This window comes from Aspergillus aculeatinus (genome assembly GCF_003184765.1).
Source record: "Aspergillus aculeatinus CBS 121060 unplaced genomic scaffold BO66scaffold_23, whole genome shotgun sequence".
Lineage (NCBI taxonomy): Eukaryota > Fungi > Ascomycota > Eurotiomycetes > Eurotiales > Aspergillaceae > Aspergillus > Aspergillus aculeatinus.
This window is the reverse complement of record NW_020291492.1, coordinates 384,951-407,823: the sequence shown is the minus strand read 5'-3', so window position 1 is coordinate 407,823 and position 22,873 is coordinate 384,951. Positions and strand designations below refer to the sequence as shown.

The following is a 22,873-nucleotide window of genomic DNA, read 5'->3' as shown; positions in this document are numbered from 1 at the left end:
CGATCATTCGGAGACGCTGTGCTACAAAACCTCCGAGTGGATGACGACCCTCGGGATTAGCCCTAACTCCTCGTCCTCATCTCCTACCTAGTACCTTTAATATCTCACCTTACACACAGACACAACTACCCAGTCATCTCTCACCTCCACAGCCACTGCTCTCCAAAATGACACACCTCACGCAAACCGCCATCGTCCAAACCCCCAAGGACAGCAACAGCCCAGCACATCTCCCCCTCACCGTCTCCACGACCGCCCCCGTCCCCTCCCCGCAATCGCCACACCATGTCCTCGTCCGCATCCTGGCCGTCGCCCTGAACCCCAACGACCACAAGATGGTCACCTACTTCAACAAGCCTGGCAGCATCGCCGGCTGCGACCTCAGCGGCGTGATCCAAACCCCCCACCCAGACCACCCAGACCTGCCCGTCGGCACGCGCGTGTGCGGGGCCTTGTTCCCCTACAACCCCACCGACAAGGGCGACAACGGCTCCTTCGCGCAGTACTGCACCGTCGACGCGCGACTGCTGGTGAAGGTGCCCGCGCACTGGAGCGACACCGAAGCAGCGGCGCTGGGCGTCGCGTGGTCGACGATCTCGCTGGCGCTCAGCGATCCGCACGCGCTGGGGCTGGAGGGGTTGCCCTCGCGGCCGGCGCATCAGACCAGCGAGCCGGTCGTGGTGTACGGCGGTGCGACTGCGTCGGGCACGTTCGCGTGTCAGATGCTCAACCTGTACTTCCCCTCCCATTCTCTTCCTGGTTGCATTGACCATATAAGCTAGATACAATATGAGCTAACGCGTGATAAAGAATGGGCTACACCCCCCTAGCAATAACCTCCCCGCAATCCGCCCCGCTGGCCCTGTCCTACGGCTCCAAGGGCACGGCGTCGTACACGGCCAAGGACTGCGTGGCGACGATCCAAGCCCTCGCCGGAAAGCCCATCCGGTATGTACTCGACTGCATCACGGACGCCGACTCTACGGCGCTGTGCTACAGCCTGCTGGCCCGCACGGGCGGCGTCTACGCCTGTCTCGAGGAGTGTCCCGCCGCGTGGCGGAGTCGACGCGCCGTCCGCGTCAAGGAGGTGATGGGGTTCCAGGTGCTGGGCACGGATCTCAATCTCGGGGAGTCGGCGTACACCCGTCCAGGGGATCCGGCGCTGCTGGCGATCGGGATGCAGTGGGCGAAGGAGGTGGAGGGGTTGATGGCGCGGCGCGAGATCAGACCGCATCCGTTGCGGGAGTTGAGCGGCGGGTGGGAGAGCATCATTGAGGGGCTGGAGATGTTGAGGAAGGGCGAGGTGAGGGGGGAGAAGCTTGTGGTGCAGATTCCGCAGTAGACAGCTTTGCATTTGGGTGTGGACAATGTTAGATGATTTCGCGTCTAGAAGGATGGGATCTTGTCGAATGTAAGCTCAACAGTGCACTCTACTCTAGTCTATAAAAGCAGGCCGTCAAGGCAGATCAATCGCATCAAACTGCGCCCAGAAATCCTTCTTCCACGCATTCACCAACTTCGTGACCGTCGGATTCCCAAAGGGCGCCTGCTGCGTGGCAAAGAAGCCGGCCACCCCTTGCTCACGATTCGCCCACCAGACGACATTCGTGGCCCCTCCCCAGGCCAGCATGGCCCCCGGCTGCCCGATCTCCGGCACCGGACCCACGCACAGCAACCCCCCCAGCCCGTGGTTGACCGCATCCTCTGCAACCGGGCCCGCCACGGTATCCCACGCCGGCCGCAAGCCCAGCAGCATCTGCACGCCATCCGACCCTTTCTCCAACTGCGGGACGAACATCTCCGCGACAGTCGCCCGACTCACCAGCTTAGGCGCGTCAGACACGAGGTCCGCGAGCACGGCCAGGAAATCCCCGGTCGTGGCCGCCAGCCCGCTCCCGCCCTCCTGGTCCTCGGGGTTATCGAACGCCCAGCGCTCTAGCGGCGCCAGCTTTCCATCCGGTGTCCTTACCGCCCCCTGTAGGATCTGGGCATGATACTCGGGATGCAGCATGATATTGAACCGGGGGAACGGGGCCACCCGCCCCAGAGGCTTGAAGATGTGCTCCACGAAGTAATCCCCCAGGGAGATGCCCCCGTGCAGTCGACTGACCACTACCCCGGCCCAGTCCAGACTACATCCGTACAGCCAGCCGGTCCCCGGCTCGAACACCAGGGGCATTTTGTATCGTTCCGTGATTTTCAGAGAGGGAGGCTCGGTGCGCGCCTCCGCCCGCAGCCGGAGCAGGCGGTGGGTGAACCTGTACCCCAGCCCCGAGGTATGCGTGAGGAGGTGGCGGGCGGTAATCGGGAAGGTGCTGGGTGTGAAGGTGAGCTGGCCGTCGACGACGTCCGTCAGGATCTCGATGTCTGCGAGTTCCGGGAGGATGGCGGTGAGGGGCTGGTCGAGGTCGATGAGGTTTTGGTCGATACACTGGAGGAGGGCGATGCTTGTGATGAGCTTGGTGGCGCTGCCAAGTTTGAGGACTGCGTTCTCGTCGACGGGGGGGCTGTCGGGGGCGAGGGAGGTGTAGCCTGCTACTTTGCTGTAGATCTCGGTTCCTAGCAGAGGTGGAGAGTTAGAATAGGATGCAGAAAAAGCAATGAGGCATGAGGGTCTCAGAGAGAACTGGAGAAGAAGCAATGAGTGTTAGGGTAGGAGCTAGTACCGGTTCGGTCGACGCATTTGCAGATGACGCCGTGAACCTGGGGGTTTGCTTTGGCGGTGTATTCGGCCAAGAGAGCGTCGAAGTCGGTCATTTTGTTGTTTCGTCTGGTAGCCCGGGAATTAATGTCGAGAATGTATCATAGCAGAAGGGGATAGGCAGTAGCAGAACAGGAAAACCCGATATGGTGGACAATCGTGAGTTGTTGTGAGAAAAAAGTGGTGAGGGGCAGAGAAGGAGAGAAAGACCGTCCAAGGGAGAAAGTGAGGCGGGGAACAGCGAAGATCCCTGCTTAGCTCTGCATTAGCGAGACTCAAAGGACAAAGACTGATCAGATTGATGACAGTCAGGACGGTCATGACGGTCATGACGCTGATGATACATCCTACCTGAATTCCCAACTCTACCCAATTCACACAACTCTGTCTCTGTCCTCGAACCCTCTCAACTCGGAGGTTTCATCGTCCCTGTCGGGAATAACTCGGGAATTGTGTTGTCTGTCTCCGAGACGTACGGAGTAATTGTAACCCTAACCACCCCAGACCACAGACAGACTACTTCGCCCCCCCACCCACCATGAATCAACAAAGGAACAACCCAAACTTCCATCTCAACCCAACTCAGCCCAAACTCACCCTTCCTAATCAGCTTTCAGCACAAACATGACACTCCATCGCTACGCTCCCCTCCACACCAACCCCCAGGGCCTCAACGACGCCCGCCCCACCGCCACCCAGATCCTCGCCGATCAAAACCTCCTCGACACGGACGCCTGGAGAGGCAAAACCATCCTCATCACCGGCGGCACCGCAGGACTCGGCGCCGAGTCCGCGCGCGTGCTGCACCGCACGGGGGCCAAGATCTTCATCACGGGGCGGGACGTGGCGAAGGGCGAGCGGCTCGCGCGGGAGATCTCCGCTGCGAGCCCTGATCCCTCAGCCCCGGCCATCGAGGTCATCCACATGGACTACTACAGCCTGCAGAGCGTGCGCGATGGGGCGGACGAGTTTCTCCGCCGCAGCGGGGGGAAGCTGCATGTCCTGCTGGCGAACGCGGGGGTGGTGGCGTCGCCGCGGCGCACCACGGATGACGGGTTCGAGGGGGTCTTTGGCGTGAACTACCTCGCGGGGTTCCTGCTGGTGCAGCTGCTGACTCCGGCGCTGGTGGCGTCAGCTACATCTGATTTCTGCTCCCGACTCGTGGTGGTGGCAAGCGCGGGCCATCGAGCCAAGAATATCGATCCGGAGGATTACAACGGACTGGTCGGCGAGTATAATGCCTCCAAGGCGTATGCACAGAGCAAGACGGCGACGATCCTCATGGCCAATGAGTTCGAGCGCCGGTATGCGGGGCGTGGTGTACATGCGCTGAGTCTGAATCCGGGAATTATCATGGATACCGAGATCTCGCGTGGCTTGCCGGGGTCGTCGTCTGGAAGGCGGGAGCAGTACTACACGATGGAGCCGTTGTTGGCGAAGATGGAGAAGAGCGTCGAGCAGGGGGCGGCGACACAGGTCTGGGCGGCGGTGGCTAGCGAGTTGGAGGGCAAGGGGGGGTTGTATCTGGATGATGTGCAGGTTGCCGACGAGGCCGATGAGGCGTCGCGCGGGCAGTTTGCATTGCCGGGATGGGCGAGTTGGATTTGGGATGAGGCGATGGCGGCGAGGCTGTGGGAGGATAGTTTGAGGATGGTGGGGTTGGATGAGCAAGTGGATGTGTCTTAGGGTTGCCATGCTGTATCAGTGGTGAGCCTTGTTAAGTACTGATCGGACTTGTTTGTACTCTGCGAGGGATTGACCATTGGATTTATTGTATGATCTTGTTGAAGGTTATGGATATACTTGTCGGGATTGAGATCTATAAGTTGCAACTGATTATCGCTGCTGTCTGATACCGCAGTCTTAAGTTTCTATATTGCTCTCTACGTAATCGGCAGATGATCATATCTAGCCAAGAGATAACATAGAAGACTCAGACACGAGAAAGCACGCAGCTCCTGCCCATTGTAAGAAGGGTCATCCTCTCAATTGTCACTCAAACCAGGGCTAGCTAACAAGTGTCGTCCCAGTCGCCCTACACGGCCGGTCGAGCCAGCATATTGGCATTGTAGTAGAACGGAGGCTCGCTGTCCAAGCCAACAGCATGCAATCCCTCAAAGCCCGCCAGCTGCAGCCTTTGGTCCCATTCCTTTGGGGGCACACAGGGGCCATCCGCGCGCCCATCCGCCTCACCCAGCCACCAGCCGGGCAAGAGTCCCTGTATGCATCAGTAACCACGCCAATTCAGCCCAATTCGTACTCACCACCATGTAGTCCACATATTTCCCTGCTTTGAAATTGTCAGCACCTCCCCATTGAACCAGAGCATACACGACTCACGCGGCGACAGCTCCTGAAGAAAGAGCACCCCCTTCGGCTGGAGCAACAAGCGACAATGCTTCAGCGTTTCCACCAAACACGGAGTCGCATGCAGGACCTATACTCGTCAACCTCACGACCAACGTATAGATCAGAAGGTACTCTCACATTCGACGCAACAACAATATCAAATCCCCCGATCTCAAACCCCTGCTCCGCGGGATCCTTCGTAATATCCAACGCACGATACTCCATCCCCTCATACCCCTGGAACCTCTCCCGGGCCTTTTCAAAAAACAGCGTCGAGATATCGGTGAACACATACTCCCCGAACCCGGGTCCCTCAGTCCCACCCGCGAGTCCCTCCAAAGCCCTAGCGGTGGTACCCCCCGTCCCCGCCCCGATTTCCAGAACCCGCAGCCCAGGCCTCGACTGCCCCAACAGTTGGAACAAAGGCCTGACTTCGGACAACCCATTCGCCCAATCATAGAACCTCTCCAGCAGCCCATCCTTCAGCAGCACCTTGACGAGCTTGACCCTGCCCTCGACAATATCCACCACATTCTCATACACCCGCCATGGGCCCTCGATGACGGGCCACAGCTCCGTGTCCCGGGTCTGCTCGCGCAGGGCGGCCATGAGGCTGTGGCGTTCCGCGCTAGACAGCTCAACCAGCGCGCGTGAATCCGGGACCTGTGGGTAGTGTGGGCGGTGGAAGCGCTCGAACTCTTCGGCGATGAAGGCGCGATAACGGGCGAAGTGCGGGCGGGTCAGGTTGGCGGCAGGGATGGCTTGGAGCTTGGGGTGCATCTCGATGGCGCAGAGGACCCACATCCGGGCGATGAGGTTCTGCTCGGTCGTGGACGGCCGGGTTGGGTGCAGGAGGGTGGTGACCGGGTGGCCGGGCATGGTGGGGTGCCATTGCAGGTCCACGGTTTGCCAGGCGGGGTTGGAGGTTGTCATTTTGTTGACGTGTGTTAGAAGAAGAATAGAATGCTGGATGGTTGATGGCGAGATAATGGTGGTATAGACGAGATAGCTTTAGTATGTTCAGGCATTGGGAGTACTAGCCCGTAGATGGGTGGGTAATTGCCGATTTTCCTGTAGAATTTCCGGTTCGGAGGTTTTGCGGTTGGATATCCCCGAGCTGGTTCTCTGAATTGGAGTGTCCGAGAGGAAGTTGCATGTGCGTGGTTGGTGAGATACAGCTGGTTTGTGCTGTAGGTTTCTAGGGCTATCTCAGAGTATCCAGAGTATTGTACATGCCTTCGTCTGAGGAGCGCAAACACACGCAGTGTCATTCGCATGAATGCATTGAATATGACACTCACATAATATTCAACAATTGCTTTAGATCCGAGACATTATCAACGCAACCAATATTCCACATCTGCAGTAGCACTCGTAACTAATCGAAAACATCCACCGCCCACCGTACATTCTTCAACCCGTCGAACCACCCCCTCACCTCCTCCCTCGTAGCCCTATCCCCAAACTCATCAGTCTTCCGACCCTCCCAGAACACATCCACCAACACCTCCTTAACAGCCTCCCCCACAGCCCAACTCCCACAAACATACACTCTAGCCCCGTCCTCCCACAGCTCCCGCACCCTCTCCCTATCCGCCCACACTCTCTCCTGCACATAGCGACGTCCCTCACTCTCCGCACTCCTTCGACTAAACGCTCGCCACACGGTCACCACCCCCTGCCTCTCCCACTTATCCAACTCCCCCCGATGCAAATCATCGTGGCCCGGATCCCTGCACCCGAAGTACAGCACCGCCGGCGCTAGCACCTGTCCCTCCGCGTGCCGCACTGCGCGCTCCTCGACGAACCCACGGAACGGGGCGATGCCTGTCCCCGCTGCTACCATAATGACTGGCGTCTTGGTGATATCAGCAGGGAGATGAAACGCAGCGTGAGAGGCCCGGACGGCGACGTGGACTTTATCGCCCGCGGAGAGGTGCGAGAGGTAGCTTGTTGCTACGCCCTCGTTTCCCTCCCCTCCATGGAGGGAGTAAGTGAGAACTACCCGTTTCGGATCTGCAAGTGGAGAGGACCCGATGCTGTACTGTCGCAGGCGCATGGGGGGTAGCATGCGCAGGAACGATGCAATGGGAAGGGCAATGTCCGGCGTGGATTCGAGCACGTCCAGAACGGAGAGACGCTTCGCGGCAATTTCGGTGCTGTACCGGTGGTTGTCATTGGCGAGGGCTTCGAGCCGGGTCTTTGTGGAGGGGTCCTTGGCTGCGTTGGCTAGAGACAGGAGATCGCGTTTGGTGGCGGGCTGGGCAAGTTCGACATAACTTCCAAAGATGTTAGTGGCGGGGAGGGAGACATCGTGGGGCAGGGGAGTGCGTCCTTTGGTGGAGATGGTCAGGTGGGCGTCCCAGGGGAGGTGGAAGTGGCGCAGGACGCGGTGGACGGACTTGCGTGGGTTGACGGGTAAGATGGCGAGGTAGTCGCCTGCTGTGTAGGACAAGTGGTCTGGCAGGTCGAGGATGAGTTGGTGCTTTGCGACGAAAGCGTCGGGGCTGGTCAGCGTGTTGGTGGAGATGACGCCGGCCTCGTGCAGGTCGTAGTGGAGGGTGGCCTTGCGCGGGCTGGTGACCTGCACGCTCAGCGCGGGGCCTTGGGGAACAGCAGCCCTGTATCGTTTGGTCAGGGCGGGCCAGAGCACCTCGTCTTCCCAGGCCTCGAAGTCAGTCATCTCATTGCCGGCCGCCACATCAGTGAGACCCAGCGCGGCGAGGCGCTCCCCTCCGTGGCGGGCTAGGGCTGCGTCGACGAGGCGCGGGATGCGGTGGAAGGTCGCCGCCCAGTCGTGGTGACCACATCCAAAGACCGCGTATGAGATGCCCTGCAGTGCGGCTTTCTGTTCTTTCAGCTCTTCAAGCCAGTGGACAAAGTGAACTGCGTTGTCGGGTGGCTGGCCTTCATACGAGGCAGTGATGAAGATCACCGGCTCGTCGGCCGGCAGTCCGTCGACAGCGTTGTCGAGACAATCCACGACACGCGCGCGGAACCCATGCGAAAAGGCGTCCGCAGCTAGCCGCTCCGCCATGGACTGACACGTTCCACTATCCGATCCGTAATAGATGCTCATGGGCTGTCCTTCGGTGCTGGTCGGAGCCACGCCATTCAACGCACCCGCTGCGTCCGATTTCGGCGGAGGTGTTGTGCCCGCCAGTCGATGCTCCAACGTCGTGGCAGTCAGTCCGTCACGAAGAGTCGCGCGGATCTGAAAATTGGCCGGTTTGACGGTGAGGGTCTGCTTGAGCGCGAGAGTATAGTCCGGGTCGTCAAATTCAAAGTCGAAGTTCTGCAGCAGCAGGGCCAGCACCAGCAGGGCTTCCTGCCAGGCAAACGGGCGGCCGATGCAGCCTCGTGTGCCGTTACCAAATGGCTTCCAGGCGTTGGGGAACTCTTTGTTGAGACGGTCAATATTCTCATCGAGCATGCGCTCGGGCTTGAACTCGTGTACATCGGCGCCGAAAACCATTGGGTCGAGCTGGGAGCGTCCCACGAGGACGATGATCAACTCCCCAGCGCGAACAGGATACTTGCCGCCCACGATCTCGTCCTCTTTGGCGGCCACGTTGAAGACCGGGAGGGGTGGCGTGAGACGGAGAGTCTCGCGGAGGACCTGCAAGTGTCAGTCTTGGTGAGTCCCAGAGCAGACGAGGCAACCCACAGCAGAGATATAAGAAAGCTTGGACAAATGTTCAAACCGGATCGGCGTCTTCCCGCAAATCTCGTCGACCTCCTTCTGCGCCCTGCGATACATCTCCGGATGCTTCAAAAGATGATACATGGCAAACGATAGCATACCAGAGGTCGTTTCATGCCCCGCAATGAGGAATGTGATGAGATTATCCAGGATACTGTCCTCGGTCATCTTCTGCCCAGTCTTTGGATCCACCCCGTCCAGCATGGCCGACAGCAGATCCTTGCGCGAATCCAAGTTCTTCTCCCGCTTGCGCTCCTGCAGGATCTCATTCGCCGTTTTACGCATCACCTCGATATCCCGAAAGAACTTCTTGTCTTTGCCCCGGTAGAAGAAGGCGGGGATGGGCAGTCGCCGCGCGCGGTCGCCGCTCTCGGTCAGGAAGTCGCTCATGGCGGCGACGAACGGGTGCGTCCCCTCCTTGTAGTAGCTGTTGAAGCGGAAGTCCATCGAGCAGAGAGCGATCGTGTCGAGAGTGAGACGCGTGAACTCATCGGTCACCGTAATGGGGCTGTCCGCGCCGTGGCGCGCCCACTTCATCGCGAGCTGGCTGGCGATATCGTACATCCCGTCCAGCATGTTGCGCAGCGACGAGGGGCCAAATGCTGGCACGAGGATTCGGTGGGCGATGCCCCACTTGGGCTCGACTTGTCCGTCGATGGCCTGGAAACTTTAGTTCTAGACGGGTTGATTGGTGGGTGGTGAGGATTTACCGTGAAGAGGCCGTCGTGCATGGCGTGTCGCATTTCCTGGGCTTATATTAGTGAATGGCACGATGAGACGCATAGAGGTACTTACTCTCAGAGCTGAAATGGTCTTTGGGAAGCGTCTCTCATCACAGAACTCATTCACCATTGCATAGCTGTTGGCGATGATGAAGGTATGGCCTCCTGGGAAGCGCATTCGATAGATCTCGCCTAGCCTGGTCAGCCCTAACTATAGTCCCTGAAGGCGGCAGTCCTACCATGTTTGTCCGCCAGGTCATACAACGACTGAAGGGGCATTTCCATATCAATGTCTAGCAAATTGCCCAAAATAGGCCAGCCCGGAGGCTCAGGGATGGCATTTGGCTTCCCCATTGTGAAGTTTACACTGTGTTTGTGGATGGGGCGTATACGAAGACGAACGTTGAGGGGCGGGGCTTTGATCCAGCCCTCTCAAATGATAAACCAAGTCTCTCCAAGAGCAACGAGATCAGTATCGGCAGTTCACTACAATCTCCCGAGGTCAGCAGTTAGGCAGAAGAAGAATCTATGCTCACTTCCGGAGCATTCATGACGCCGCGTCACAATTCCCGAGAGCCCACTCGGGAATTTCTGGGCTGTCCGCAACCCTAACCCGAATTGCTGCGATGCACCTCATCAACTGATGCAATCCTGTTCTTCTACTCGAGAACATGGAGATTGACTTGTCCCAGATCTATGCAGATTTCAAGAACCAGGATAATCACAATTGTGCATCATGCAACCCATACTGTGGACTGTGTTACTCGGCTTGGCTGCTGGGCGCAGTGTAACCCTCCCCCGGTCTGCTTCCAATGCTTCCTGCCGCGCCATTCCTGGGGATGCTTCTTGGCCCTCGCTCGACAAATGGTACGCCCTCAATGAGACAGTTCACGGCCGATTGATTGCCACGACCCCCCTGCCCAGCGTCTGCCACAGCGAGCCGTTCGGTAACTACGATGCGGATGTCTGCAGTGCCCTCAAGACCACATGGCTGGACGATACTACCTTGTCAGTACATCTGTCTGCATGTATACCATGTTGCAACTGACCTATACCTAGTCTGGACCATCCGGCAGAGGTCATGAACCCTTACGTACAGAACTACACCTGTGTTCCGTTCACTCCAGCCTCTCAACCATGCATTCTAGGCAATTATGCCAGCTATTCCATTAATGTCACCGGCGCCGACGATGTGATTGCTGGCGTTGCCTTCGCACGAGAGAATAACATCCGGCTGGTGATCAAGAACACCGGTCATGAGTACGGCCCTAGTTCCCCTGATCGAGAAGACTGTATCTAACCCAACCAGTTTCATGGGCAAATCCACTGGAACAGGTGCCCTCTCCCTGTGGACGCACAACCTCAACACGACAGACATCCTTCCCTCGTACTCGAGTGCCAACTACACCGGGCCAGCCGCCCGATTAGGTGCCGGGGTGATCAGCGGGCAAGTCTACTCCATCCTCGGGGCAGCGGGCTATCGCATTCTGGGAGGGACATGCCCCACCGTCGGGCTAGCCGGGGGCTACACCTCAGGGGGGGGACACTCGCTGCTCAACGGCGCCTACGGGATGGGCGCCGACGCGGTGCTGGAATGGGAGGTCATCACCGCGCAGGGGGAGCACCTCGTCGCAACGCCGTACAACAACGCCGACCTATACTGGGCGCTCAGCGGTGGGGGTCCGGGGACCTTCGCCGTGGTGCTCAGCATGACGACCAAGATCTTCGTCGATGGGCCCATAGGCAGCGGTCTGCTGTTCTTCAACATCTCTGCCAGCAACCCAGAGCCCTACTGGTCCGCCATCTCCGATCTGTGGCAGTTCCTGCCCCAATTCGTCGACGCTGGCCCCAACACGTGGGACTTCGCACTGACGGCCACCGGCTTCGAAGCCTACGCCATCACCGTGCCAGACAAAAACGGCACACAAGTGCAGGATCTGCTGAAGCCGTTTCTCACCCGCCTCACCAAGCGGGACATTCCCTACTCGTTCATGCCCACCACCTCCCCGAGCTACCACGACTACTTCGCCAGCCGGTTTGGCCCGGGCATCGCCGGCGCCGGCCCCGCCACGGTGCAGTTGACATCGCGCCTTATCCCCCGCGCCGGGTTGCAGAGCATAATGCAGAACCAAGCCATCGTCGCTGCCTTGCGCGCCGTCGTCGAGACCGACCCAGACCTCTCGCTGGGATGCCACGCCCTCAACGTGAAGGACATCCCCCACCCAGACAACGCAGTGCTCCCCGCCTGGCGCGACGCCATCGCCACGTGCAACATCGTCAGCTACTGGGACTGGAATGTATCCCCACAACAAATGCAGGCCTGGAAGGCGCAGCTGGTCGACACACTGATCCCGGGGCTCGAGCGGGCGACGCCCGGTGCGGGGACGTATCTGAATGAGATCGATGCGCAGTGGCAAGGGGACTGGGAGGTGGAGCTGTATGGGAGGAATTATCCACAGTTGCTTGAGGTCAAGGAGAAGTATGATCCAGCGCATGTGTTTTATGCGAAGACGGCGGTGGGGAGTGCTGCGTGGGAGGTCGATTCCAAAGGGAGGCTGTGTAGAGTTTAGATCCAGAGCTAGATTGAGCATCCCGTCGACAGTGAGCTTATTTAGGGATATCATGTCACTATCTTGGTCTAGAGTAAGTGGTCTTTTCCTAGAATGGCTATCTCGGCTACGTGATCATCCTCTGATGTGGAGCCATTTTATGCCCTGTATAGATTAAGTTTTATGTCCCACGCTTCAAAGTTGCGTACTCTAATACATCTAGGTTCAGGACCCGGGCTACTACTGAGCAGGTCTGACTTCCCACAGTAATGAAATTCTTATGGCGGTCTTAGGAACGAAGAATGCGCATGGCCGCGTTTCAATTCAATTCAATTCAATTTATGTTCTATCAACCCAAGGAGCCCCGTGAGAGAACTCAGCCCGCTTATTGCAGCTCAGCTATGACGGTCATTGAGACCAAAAACATGCCTGCATGCCCTTTAATTCCCTGTAAAACCCAAGATATATATATATATAGTGTTGCAAGCAACGGCTTCAGCGGCCGTTCCCAGTCTGCCTTTGTATGTCTCCGTTGCTTTGCATCCTCCCCGCGACCTCGGGTTGATTAGTAGTCCAACTACACAGCGTCTTCAGTATCTATACCCATTGCCCGAAGGCCTATCGGTTTGTTGTCTTCGGCAGACTCGGCCACACCGACGTGGTTAAATTGGCCGAAAAGACCTGTTTTTCCAGGGTTGATGCCTCGGGCAGGAAATCCCCCGCACCACGTGACATCCCTGCATACGCGCGATCCATTCCTTTCTTCTTCGCTTCACATCTCACCTTCTCTCTCTCTTGTCACAAATCTTTATTGTGCCTCGCCACGAGATCTGCAACATGCAGTCAGAAGGCCAAATCCTTGCTGAGAGGAAAGCTCGCCGCCGGGCGCTGAACGAGATTTATGGGCCGCTCGGCGCAATGGATCATCGGTTGTTGCCCGCTCATCTCGAGCAGGTCAAGATCACTCATACAGGAATGTCCCTGGAAGGTGACGCCGACCATGCTCCCTATCACTTCTCCGCCCATCCGTATCCCATCGAGGAACCCGACTATGAGTATCCTGAAGATGCCGAGGATTGGCCGCAATACGACGGATGCCCATACAAAAACGCCCAACATCTCGCCATCTGTCTGGAACGCTTTCTCAGCCGGTGCCAAATGCAAGAAACAGGCACGCATCCACCTCGCTTTGCGATGACCTGGTAAGTTTCCTACCTACTGCTATTTTCTTTGAAACTTTGACTAATGTCTGGCTGTGCAGTTGGGGGAATATCAATTTCGAGAACCTGGAGTGCGTGACTATGGGCTCGCAATGGCAGGTTCTAGCGGTGGGGGACGATGCCAACTCCGGAGCTCCTCATATGGTGGCCCTCATGTGGAGTGAACTCGCCCGGCCGCAGAATGAGGAGCTCTGTCGCGGCGAGGTTGACGCCGCAATAATGATCATGCACGGGCGCTTGCGGGACCCTTCGCTCCGACCTCATGTCATTGCTCCTGTAAGCTCTTAGTCACTATTTCCCCAAGATACTGCGGTTGGGGTGCTGATAATCTCTTGCAGGTACTGCTGCTCTCGGCCATCGGGGAGCACTATCTCCGAGTGATCGAGGCATACTTCGACAAGGGCGAACTATTCATGCGGAGCACCCCGCTTATGGACATGCGCGAGCGGGATTTGGATCAGCTCATCACTTTGGTGAGATGGTGCTGGGGAGGCCCCAGCAGCAAGGATATCAAACTCGTCAAGTCTTGACGAGTATTTGATGCTGTCCCTATTTGGGGCTCTGAACGGAGTTATGGGATACTTATGATACCTGGAGGGAAAGAATTGAATTTTTCGGGATTGGGATTAAGGATATAGGTGTTACGGCTTCGCTATATGTAAATTTCATCTAGTACCACGTGTAGTCATGCTCTGATAAATCACAATGTATCCTTAGGCTCGTGCTGTTCTGGGCCATGTGTTTAGGTCGATGCTAAGTACTGTACTGATTAGTTTGCCAAGCCAGAGCGCAAACAGGATGGCTTTCTTCTCGATATGTATCAAGCATTAGGTAGTTTCTAATTTCTCGTCATGCCAAATCGTCTTCCTAAGGCCATGCCTCACAAACCTCAACAAGGTACATCATAACGACTCAATGCAATTCAATTCCCGAAACAAGTATTGCTACCATATCGCTTACCACAGGCATGACATCAACTCACTCCCCAAGAACTCCCACAGCAATCAACAACCTAAACCTCAACTTCCCCCTTCCTCCTCCTGACCAAGACTCTAACCCCTGGGTCTGAATCCAAGAAGATCCCATTCTCGATGATCCTGGGCTCCACCTCCCCAGCAATTTTCCACTCAAACTTCATCAGCAAATGGCACAGAGCGATCTTAATCTCATTCGCTGCCAGGAACCGCCCCGGACACGCGTGCAGCCCATGCCCGAAGGCAATATGCTCCGACCGGAGGGTGGTCAACTGCCACCGGTTCTCGTTGCCGGGCTGCTCGCGCAGCCGCACGAACCGGAAGGCGTCGAATTTGTCGGCGTCGGGGAAGACGGCCGAGTCCCACGCGCCGTGGTGCGAGACGCCCAGCATAGTGCCCTTGGGGATGCGGAAACCGTCGGGGAGAGTGATGTTTGCGGTGGCTTTGCGGACCATGTTGACTACCGATTGGATTTGGGTCAGGGGTGTGCTTGTTGTGTGAATAGGAAAAGAACTGCTGGGAAATATAGGCAGGGACTTACTTGATAAAGCAGGCTTGATTCGCTGCGCCTCTTTGATCACACTGTCCATGAGCTTGAGGTTATACAGCGCTGAATGCTTGATCCCTCCACTCCCCATGACGGAAACCACCTCCTCCCGCAGATGTTGAATCGCCTCCGGGCACCGCAGGAGCTCGTACATGGTCGTTGTGATGAGGTCGGTGGTAGTGTGGATGGCCGACAGCGCGAGCGTCAGCTGCATCGCTACGGGGGCGTACGGGATCTTGCGGTCTTGAGAAGTCTGCTCCAGCCACTCGATCGAGTCGTACCGCTCTGGCAGCTTGATGCTCGGATCGGCCAGCGCGGCGGCCTTCTCGGCGCGTCGCCGCTCGATGAGCGGGCGGATGATCGCCTCGGCCTGCCGGAGCTGGTCGCGGACCTTGCGCGCCTGCGGGAAGAGCATGGCCAGGACAGGCCAGAGGAATTGCGGATAGGTGCGCAGCTGGTGCGCGGCGAGAAAGGAGTCCACTGTGTATTCCTTGGTGAGGCGGAGCCAGGTCTTGTCATGACGGACCTCCTCATCGCCCAAGAAGATGGTTGACGACATCCGGGCGATGATCTCAAGGAGAATGTCTTTGAGGACCACTTCGTGCCACTCTATGCCCTTGTTAGGTGGTACGTTTTCAAGTCTGATAGAGAGGAGTGAGTGAGCTCACCGTCGTCATCAGGGAACAGATCTCTGCACGCTTGGCTCGCTGTCTCGTTGACAGGGTCCGTCAGCTGTTCTGGCCCAGGGTTAGTATTAGAATTGACCCATTGGAAACGAGAACGTACTCAGCGACCCCATCAACTTTGTCTTGGTCATATCAGCCAACAGACTATGCCCTGTGGATTGAAAGAACGGTTCGAATCCATGGACTTCCGCACATGTGGACTACACACCCCAGTCAGTCGGACAGCGTCTTGCTACCGGGAACGCACGATGGCAAACCTCTTTCATGAACTCCCCGTGACTGAGCGCATCGATATTCCGCACTTCATCCGCCATCGAGGGCGGCAGGACCAGCATCTCCCCGAGATCGGAGATGACCCTGAACGGCTTCGTGTTGCCAACCTAACCCCTCATCAGCCACCATCTTAACCCAATTCCAGAATAGGCATTGTACCTGCTGAAACCCCTTGGCAACAATCTTGCGCGCATTGGCCGCGAAGCTCTCTTTGGCCTTTTTGTGGCCGATATCCCAGAACGAGGACTTCCCGGTGGACACGAGGGGCACATGAGCCAGGGGACTCTCCAGTCGTCCATACCACAGTAGCGAGATTGCAATGAAGATGGGGATCCATAGAGCGGTTAGAGTTACAGTATAGGATCGCGAGTCTGCGATGGGCAGGATGCCCGGTGCAGGGGCGGACAGATTCCGACCGAGGTCGAACTCCATACTGACAGAAGCTTCTGTATCTGTATCCAGGTTGAGAGGACGACGAGCGTGGGGATCGGATTAGATCGCTACCGCGACTGAGCGGTCTTCTATTTGTCTCTGCTGCTGCCCAGGTGTTGCTTTCATAGCCGTCGCTGCTGCATTATCGAACTATTACTTGGCGATCGGTATTTTGTTTGTGCGATATATCCGATCAGTATCGCCACAGAGCCCTAAGGCCCACGGCAAAGATGTTACTATGGTTTTCCGATCAGAACCTCCGGGCTGGACATGGTCTGTCTTGCGAGGAAGTCAAGAGAGGGTGAGTTAGGGCTTCGCGGGGACTCCATCGCTGGATATTCCCGATCATCCCCAAAATTCCCGACCAACAAATCGGAGACACAGACAGCGCCCAATATCTCCACTGCTTCTCATTGCTGACAAGATGACAATACCTGGTCACAGCCATAAATCACCGAAAGCGCTAAAGAAGTCGAAAGACACGACATGACCACCGCACCCTGCGCACTCCTACCTGTCCTGCGAGCTTTCCACAGCCCTGCTTCAACCGCACACCCAGCATCATGTTTGGACTATTCAGCAGCAGTGAACCAGCCCAGCCTGCTCGCGTCCCCACGGACACGGTCATCCCCTTGAATGCCGCTGACGACACGGAGGTGCTACGCAGTGTGTGCGTGGTGCTGTCCTACCGGTTCGATGACGTGCTGGATCCGGAGAAGCTTCGATCGTCTTTTGAGAGACTGCTCGACCGACCTGGATGGCGCAAGATCGGAGCACGGCTGCGCTTGAATGTACGTTCACTACATTCACAAGCTTAGATAAGGACCGTAGCTGAAATTCCGCAGAAAAACGGGGGCCTCGAATACCACATCCCGGAGTACTACGACGCCAAACGCCCCATCGTGAACTACTCGCACGCCTCCTACGAAACCTTCATCCTCGAGCACCCCTTGGCCTCACGCCTCCCCCGACCGACCGCTAAGCCCGCCGTCGTGGCCGATCCCACTGAGTTCGACTCCTTAACCACCAGCGCGGAGGCCCCTAAGACCCTGCACGACTACCTGACGCGCGACGTGCCGCAGCTGAGTCTGCACATTGCCTCGTTCAGGGATTCCACCCTCGTCTCCATCTCGCTGCCGCACACCCTCACCGATGGCACCGGCGGGGCGCAGATCTACCGCTCGTGGGCGCTCGTCCTGCAGGGCCGCGAGGACGAAATCCCCGCATTCCACGGCTACGCCCACGACCCGCTGGCGAGCTTCGGCACCGACCCGCAGTCCACGACCAAGTACATGTACGCGGAGAAGCAGCTGACGGGGTGGCGCAAGTACCTCTTCATCGCGCACCAGCTGTACGACGGCTGGCGGTACCGCACGGGGTCGCGCATCGTCTGCATCCCCGGCGCGTACCTGGCCAACCTGCGCCAGCGCGCCATCGCCGAGATCCGGGCCTCGACCGGGGACGACACGGCCTTCGTGAGCGACAACGACATCATCACCGCATGGTTCACGCGCCTGACGCTGTCGGCCCTCTACCCGCGCACCTCCACGCGCACCATGCGCATCATGAACGCCTTCACCCTCTCCACCGTGCTGGGCGACTCCCACCTTCCTGCGTCGAAGGCCTTCATCTCCAACGCGGCCACCGAGATCTACACGTTCCTGCAAGTCAAGGACTTCTTCACTCGCCCCCTCAGCTACGCCGCGCACGCCATCCGCCGGTCCATGACCACCGGCGGCACGCGGGAACAGGTCGAAGCCCTACAGTGCGTCAAGCGGCAGACCTTCGCCACCGAGGGCCACAGCTGGCCGATCTTCGGGGACGCGTCCATGGAGATGATGAGCTACTCCAACTGGACCAAGGGCAGATACTTCGAGACGGATTTCTCGGCGGCGATCGTGCGCGAGGGTCTGCCGGCGGCGCAGCGCGCGGAGAAGCCCGGGTTCGCGTCGATGGTGCAGTTCAACGCGTGGTCGACCAAGTTCGATCTCCGGAATCTCATGCCCATCATGGGGAAGGATGCCGCCGGGAATTATTGGTTGCAGGGGCCGTTGCGTGAGGTGGTGTGGCGGGGGATCGAGCAGGAGTTGGCGGAGATGTGTTGACTCAAAGGGGATCATCTTGACCCATCTGTTGATAGTGGTTTAGTGGGTCTATTTGAAAAGATGGAGGTGAGATGATGCGAGACAGAAGACAGAGCGCGGCTTATGCGCGCGGAGATATTCAACCCCGTCATTTCTGGATATTTCATCACATCTTGTCTTAAGTACCTAAGATATTCAAGTATCCAACAACTTCAAAAGGCTTCATTCGCCCGCTGTTTGGAGCCGTAAATAGACTCTCCTACACGCTGTAGCTCCACTCGCGTTCAGCATGACGCCGAACCCTCTCATTATATTGCTAACCCTACAATCCACTCCAACTACCAAGCCACGTTTTCTCCGCTGGTATTTACAAACATGCCAGAAGTGGTCGACTTTGTGGCTGTTTCGATCTGGAGGAAGGTCAGCCGTGCTGAATTGGCAACAGTCGTGAGTTTTCTCTGTCGTTACCTGTGTCATTATTCCGCTAACACTGTCCTCCAGCGTCACTGGAGCCTCGTCCAACCCATAATACTGGGCCGCGCGATTGCCCAGGTCTGTCTGTACAAGGCTTACCTCCCCCACCTGGTCAGCAGCTTGCAGTGGGAACATGGAAACAGAAGGTTCGGACCTACCCAGGATCGATAGACAAGGTGACCAGATGCTCATTCTCCGCGTGAGCCTTCCTGACCAAGTAGTTTCCGGCCGCCTTGGACATTCCATACGGGCCCGTAAGGGTATACGTCTGGCCAATCCCACCAATGCTGGCAAGTAGCGTTGAAATATAGATAAATTTCGGCGCACTCGCGTTGCTTAGCAAGGGTGCCATGGCTTGGAGGAGACGAAGAGGCCCCAGGGTGTTAACTTCCAAGTGCGACCTCACCTCCTCCTCGGCGGCTTCCAAGACTGGGCCCCAGTGATCGCATATACCCGCATTGGCGATAACGATGTCAATGTGATCCAGGCCATTCTGCTTCTGAATCTCCGAGGCTGCCTCTCTCGCGCCATGGGCATCATCTGCTGCGAGTCGAACGACTATGAGGCGGGATCCATCTTTGCTCTTAGGCAGAGTCTCCAGCTGCTCTGCGCTCGCGGATGTCGTGTCCCGTACGGCTGCGATCACGGTCGTGTCTGGACGGGCAAGATACTGCGCCACCAGTCTTTTCCCGATGCCTGCACCCTGGTTAGCCGGACTTTGCTGTTTCTTGAGAAATCCGGCGAGGGATGTCTTACCTCGACTAGCACCGGTAATGAGTACAACCTTGGTCATGTTGGATTATGCCCGGATGAAGGTTTCCGTTGTTAAAACTTGGACTTTGACGCACAGGGCTGTGCTCACTTCAACTGCCCAGTTCCCGACGGGGGATTATTTATTTGTCGCTGGGTGGAGCACCTCACTTCTGGTTCGGGCCTTGGTATGAATTGCTACAGTACTTTTCTCCATCGCCTCCGATTACTAAGCGGCGATCCTTGTGGATTGGCGGTGCTCAGTTGCCCCAGTGCTCGATCACGAACCCAGGGCTTACCTGAGATCTACGATTCTCTGAGTGACCGCGGTCATTGAGGGCAATTTGGCCACCCCGCGAACCCGCAACGGTGGGAGATTCATCGACCGTGCCCTCCATCCCAGCAAGGTGGAGGCCTGATGAAGGTACAGTTTCCTTCTGAGCGTGGTGCTACGAACTCGTCGTATCGTACTAGAGGGATATAGGACGTAACGCAAGAGGTCTTGTAATTATGGCAGGAGGTCCAGCTGCCTTAGCAGGCGTTTGCCCAGATCTTCCTTACCGGCGTGTGTTGCAACCATGACTCAAGAAGCTCCCTTATAGACTACCGTAACACTGAGAGTTTGGCATAAGTTCAGTCTCATATTCGCCCGGCTACAGCTGGTCTAATTTCCAACTTAGATGAAGTATACCCCCGCAAAGCCGCGATGATGTCGAGCCAAGGAGAAAAACTGATAACAGCGCTCACCAAGACAGTGCATAAGCGAACCCGGCGAGGCAGAAAAGACCAGGCACGGCTCATGTAGCCGTCTCCCCGCGCCCTCTCTCAGACCTTTTTCATGTAGGCAAGAAGATCATGCTCTGCCAGGAATTCATCCCAGGTTTGAAGTTTTAATCCAGGTATCTGGATGCGTGAGTGTTGGCGGATGAGTTCTCATAATCGGCTGGCATGCATCAAACCAGGTCGGCCCACGTACCTCTTTAGCTTGCACAAACTCGGGTGTGTCGTAGACATTGCCGAACCTCTCGAACATGAGGAGCTGCTCGGTGAAATCCAGTGCAATCTCGGGAGACATGCCGTCCCGAGTCTCCAGAAGTCGCTGATAATCGTCCGGGTCCAAGGTCTGATATTTGGTTTGGAGGTTATACTCTGTGTTGTGAAATGTGAGCCGTCTACGATCATTGGTTTTGGTAGCAGGAAGAGGAGAGAGGGACACAAGAACGGGTCTTTTCCATACTTCTACCGATTGAAGCCAACTTGTCTGCCTCCGAGAGAGCTTGACCATAGAACGCAATGGTGCGGGTGAAGTAAGTGGAGCCAGACTCAAGGACCAGCCGGACCAGCTTTCCAGTATCTCGAATCGACACGTTCGGCATGACCGTGAGCGGGCCATGCGGAAAGCTCATGTTGTACACTCCTTGCGCATCCTGTTAGAAACGGTCAGCAATGTTTCGCCGGCTGAATCACCACTGAACCACCGACTCACCGGCTTAGACAGATACCGCTCGGGGTGCGTCAGGCAATTTTCGAAATAGTTTGGGAAGAGCACGGTAGTGGTCGCGGCCCACAGGTTTGGATGCTGTTGCTGGATATAGTCCGTGACGAGACTCTTACCCTTCCAGTGGTGGATATGCAGCAGCGCTCCGCCAGAGAGTTTCTCGGGGTCAGGCAGCGCACTCCACACAAAGTGCTGAAGGGTCGACGTGCGGGCCGCTGCATCCACAATGGCACGACCTTGCGCAATCTCGACCTCGGAGGACTGTGTTGCCCAAAAGTCCGTCAACGCAAAGACCGTATCGGCGCCGGCAAAGACCGCCGTAAGCGCCTCAACCCCGTCACCCAGATCGGCGGCTTGGATCTCTGCTCCGAGGGTGGCGAGCTCCTGGGCTGCTGGCTTACTGGGGTCGCGGGTCACAGCCCTGACTTGATAGAGCTGCGGGCTCTTGAGGAGCTCCCTTGCGACGGACCCTCCCTATCGTCGAGAATTCAGTTGAGCCATCGTCAGTTACCAAGCAGGATGTGTGATGTACAGCAAGTACTAATGCGAGTTGTGCCGGTGACGAACCTGCGAGCCGGTGGCTCCAATAACAACCACGAGGCGCGGAGACATAATGCGTGATCGACCACTGTTCCAAAGGCTTCAAGAGTGAACAAACGTTGAAGGAGATGTGTAATGTGTGGCAAGAAGCTTCTCTGCGATTGCCGCAGCTACTTATAATTCACCTCCACCGACACAAACTCATGACGAGACCGCTTACTCATCGGGGGCTGGAGATGGAGGTACTCATATCCCCACAAGCACCTGATAGGATATCGCGCCCGTACAGATCCCCGAGTACCTCTTTGGAATGGCCTCACTACTCGACCCTGGTTTAGTGGTCAAAGATCATCCGATGATGCCGAGTTGCCGTAGTTCTGCCCTACACTTAGACGGGGGACCACTACCGGTGCATTGAAGGGGGGCTCTTACTGAGCATGGACGCTAAGAATAGCCCAAGTGGTGACCGGCTATCTTAAGCCCATGATATCTCTATCTTAATAATGCAATGAAATCACTGGCCCTGGCAGCATATTCGAACAACCTCCTCAACTCAGGAAGGCGAACAATTCAGCTAGATAACACTTGATCGGAGTGGGAGACATGCAATCAATATTTCATGTCCAGAGACACCGATCCGTTTGGAATATGATCAACGAACAGAACATCAAGTGATTCTTGCGGCCGTGATACAGATGTACTATCGTGGGAAGATACCGCCATGACAGCAATTCGAGACAGCAATAGGTCCGAAATCAGCCAATCCATACATCAACCTCCAGCTCAACCCGATGCTCGGGGAATGGCAAGCTCTCGATGCCCACCATGGTGAAGAGTGGCTGGTGATTAGGGCACGCCTGTTTAATGTGCCGCACCATGATCGCTCGCGCTTCGTCTCGCACCGCCGACAAGCCGACAAAGTAGGCGTGTAACTTGACGACATGCTCCCAGCCGGACTTTCCCTCTTGGTAGGCGGGATGCTGGGCCTGTTGCAAGGTTCGCTCGATCAGAGCCTTGATGTTCTCAAAGGCCTGGGCAACTTGGGCCTCCAGATCAGGAGCGGTCTGGCATGTCACCGGATCCATGCCGGCTAGGAGAGAGATGGTCAACTGCCGGCTCCCACGCAGCGGAAGGGTGAGACGGGGAACAGTACTCACTCTGGCCAGTGATGATCATTCGGTCACCGATAATGCAGGCATCGCTGAACCCGTATTGCTCGCGGCATTGCTCGCCGAAGCCGGGGAGAGAGTAATAGGCAAAGGATGACATTGTGACAGGCTATGCAAGCGACGGATGAGGAATGAGACGCGTGGGGCTCTTCTGAGCAAAATAGTTACCTACCACTGAGCGAACGATCGATGATGCATGGCT

General features: G+C 57.0%; 12 protein-coding genes across 12 annotated transcripts; 5 read left to right on the top strand and 7 right to left on the bottom strand.

Moving 5' to 3' along the window:
• Positions 1 to 167: 167 nt before the first annotated feature.
• Positions 168 to 1,342, top strand: BO66DRAFT_374074 (zinc-binding alcohol dehydrogenase family protein; the record flags this gene model as incomplete). The annotated part of the gene is made up of 2 exons (XM_025645576.1): positions 168 to 733; positions 811 to 1,342. 2 exons carry the CDS (start codon positions 168 to 170, stop codon positions 1,340 to 1,342), a joined length of 1,098 nt encoding a protein of 365 aa, XP_025504205.1.
• Positions 1,342 to 2,881, bottom strand: BO66DRAFT_420413 (serine hydrolase domain-containing protein). The gene is made up of 2 exons (XM_025649872.1): positions 2,667 to 2,881; positions 1,342 to 2,559 (listed from the first exon to the last, which is right to left on the bottom strand). Exons 1-2 carry the CDS (start codon positions 2,755 to 2,757, stop codon positions 1,457 to 1,459), a joined length of 1,194 nt encoding a protein of 397 aa, XP_025504204.1. The 5' UTR covers positions 2,758 to 2,881; the 3' UTR covers positions 1,342 to 1,456.
• Positions 2,882 to 3,046: 165 nt separating this feature from the next.
• On the top strand, positions 3,047 to 4,531 carry BO66DRAFT_391858 (short-chain dehydrogenase). The gene has a single exon (XM_025647364.1). It carries the CDS (start codon positions 3,326 to 3,328, stop codon positions 4,385 to 4,387), a length of 1,062 nt encoding a protein of 353 aa, XP_025504203.1. The 5' UTR covers positions 3,047 to 3,325; the 3' UTR covers positions 4,388 to 4,531.
• A 538-nt stretch (positions 4,532 to 5,069) lies between these two features.
• BO66DRAFT_282507 (class I SAM-dependent methyltransferase) lies at positions 5,070 to 5,428 on the bottom strand (the record flags this gene model as incomplete). The annotated part of the gene is made up of 2 exons (XM_025643083.1): positions 5,070 to 5,138; positions 5,189 to 5,428. Coding segments are annotated over 2 exons (309 nt in total), but the record flags the coding sequence as incomplete, so codon positions are not given.
• Positions 5,429 to 6,428: 1,000 nt separating this feature from the next.
• On the bottom strand, positions 6,429 to 9,829 carry BO66DRAFT_322497 (bifunctional cytochrome P450/NADPH--P450 reductase; the record flags this gene model as incomplete). The annotated part of the gene is made up of 5 exons (XM_025643765.1): positions 6,429 to 8,669; positions 8,718 to 9,413; positions 9,464 to 9,499; positions 9,549 to 9,667; positions 9,715 to 9,829. The coding sequence occupies 5 exons, from the start codon at positions 9,827 to 9,829 to the stop codon at positions 6,429 to 6,431; spliced, it is 3,207 nt and encodes a 1,068-aa protein (XP_025504201.1).
• A 382-nt stretch (positions 9,830 to 10,211) lies between these two features.
• On the top strand, positions 10,212 to 12,045 carry BO66DRAFT_322766 (putative FAD-dependent isoamyl alcohol oxidase; the record flags this gene model as incomplete). Its single annotated transcript, XM_025643777.1, has 3 exons — positions 10,212 to 10,483; positions 10,535 to 10,735; positions 10,785 to 12,045. The coding sequence occupies 3 exons, from the start codon at positions 10,212 to 10,214 to the stop codon at positions 12,043 to 12,045; spliced, it is 1,734 nt and encodes a 577-aa protein (XP_025504200.1).
• A 954-nt stretch (positions 12,046 to 12,999) lies between these two features.
• BO66DRAFT_322703 (uncharacterized protein) lies at positions 13,000 to 13,774 on the top strand (the record flags this gene model as incomplete). Its single annotated transcript, XM_025643774.1, has 3 exons — positions 13,000 to 13,226; positions 13,286 to 13,520; positions 13,583 to 13,774. The coding sequence occupies 3 exons, from the start codon at positions 13,000 to 13,002 to the stop codon at positions 13,772 to 13,774; spliced, it is 654 nt and encodes a 217-aa protein (XP_025504199.1).
• A 482-nt stretch (positions 13,775 to 14,256) lies between these two features.
• BO66DRAFT_438376 (cytochrome P450) lies at positions 14,257 to 16,156 on the bottom strand (the record flags this gene model as incomplete). Its single annotated transcript, XM_025651052.1, has 6 exons — positions 14,257 to 14,678; positions 14,760 to 15,374; positions 15,434 to 15,502; positions 15,552 to 15,651; positions 15,709 to 15,831; positions 15,884 to 16,156. 6 exons carry the CDS (start codon positions 16,154 to 16,156, stop codon positions 14,257 to 14,259), a joined length of 1,602 nt encoding a protein of 533 aa, XP_025504198.1.
• A 563-nt stretch (positions 16,157 to 16,719) lies between these two features.
• BO66DRAFT_322526 (uncharacterized protein) lies at positions 16,720 to 18,261 on the top strand (the record flags this gene model as incomplete). Its single annotated transcript, XM_025643767.1, has 2 exons — positions 16,720 to 16,947; positions 17,002 to 18,261. The coding sequence occupies 2 exons, from the start codon at positions 16,720 to 16,722 to the stop codon at positions 18,259 to 18,261; spliced, it is 1,488 nt and encodes a 495-aa protein (XP_025504197.1).
• A 317-nt stretch (positions 18,262 to 18,578) lies between these two features.
• Positions 18,579 to 19,507, bottom strand: BO66DRAFT_322616 (SDR family oxidoreductase; the record flags this gene model as incomplete). The annotated part of the gene is made up of 4 exons (XM_025643773.1): positions 18,579 to 18,650; positions 18,709 to 18,808; positions 18,873 to 19,410; positions 19,471 to 19,507. 4 exons carry the CDS (start codon positions 19,505 to 19,507, stop codon positions 18,579 to 18,581), a joined length of 747 nt encoding a protein of 248 aa, XP_025504196.1.
• A 782-nt stretch (positions 19,508 to 20,289) lies between these two features.
• Positions 20,290 to 21,574, bottom strand: BO66DRAFT_322547 (NmrA/HSCARG family protein; the record flags this gene model as incomplete). The annotated part of the gene is made up of 5 exons (XM_025643769.1): positions 20,290 to 20,367; positions 20,441 to 20,613; positions 20,702 to 20,891; positions 20,951 to 21,436; positions 21,530 to 21,574. 5 exons carry the CDS (start codon positions 21,572 to 21,574, stop codon positions 20,290 to 20,292), a joined length of 972 nt encoding a protein of 323 aa, XP_025504195.1.
• Positions 21,575 to 22,257: 683 nt separating this feature from the next.
• Positions 22,258 to 22,771, bottom strand: BO66DRAFT_401408 (YjgF-like protein; the record flags this gene model as incomplete). The annotated part of the gene is made up of 2 exons (XM_025648762.1): positions 22,258 to 22,592; positions 22,660 to 22,771. The coding sequence occupies 2 exons, from the start codon at positions 22,769 to 22,771 to the stop codon at positions 22,258 to 22,260; spliced, it is 447 nt and encodes a 148-aa protein (XP_025504194.1).
• Positions 22,772 to 22,873: the final 102 nt, after the last annotated feature.

What these genes read in the sequence shown, in the direction of transcription:
- BO66DRAFT_420413 (XM_025649872.1), bottom strand. Translation starts at nt 2,757, where the DNA reads ATGACCGACTTCGACGCTCTCTTGGCCGAATACACCGCCAAAGCAAAC. An exon ending in CAAATGCGTCGACCGAACCG is followed by an intron (nt 2,560 to 2,666) that starts GTACTAGCTCCT and finishes CACCTCTGCTAG; the next exon opens with GAACCGAGATCTACAGCAAA.
- BO66DRAFT_391858 (XM_025647364.1), top strand. Translation starts at nt 3,326, where the DNA reads ATGACACTCCATCGCTACGCTCCCCTCCACACCAACCCCCAGGGCCTC.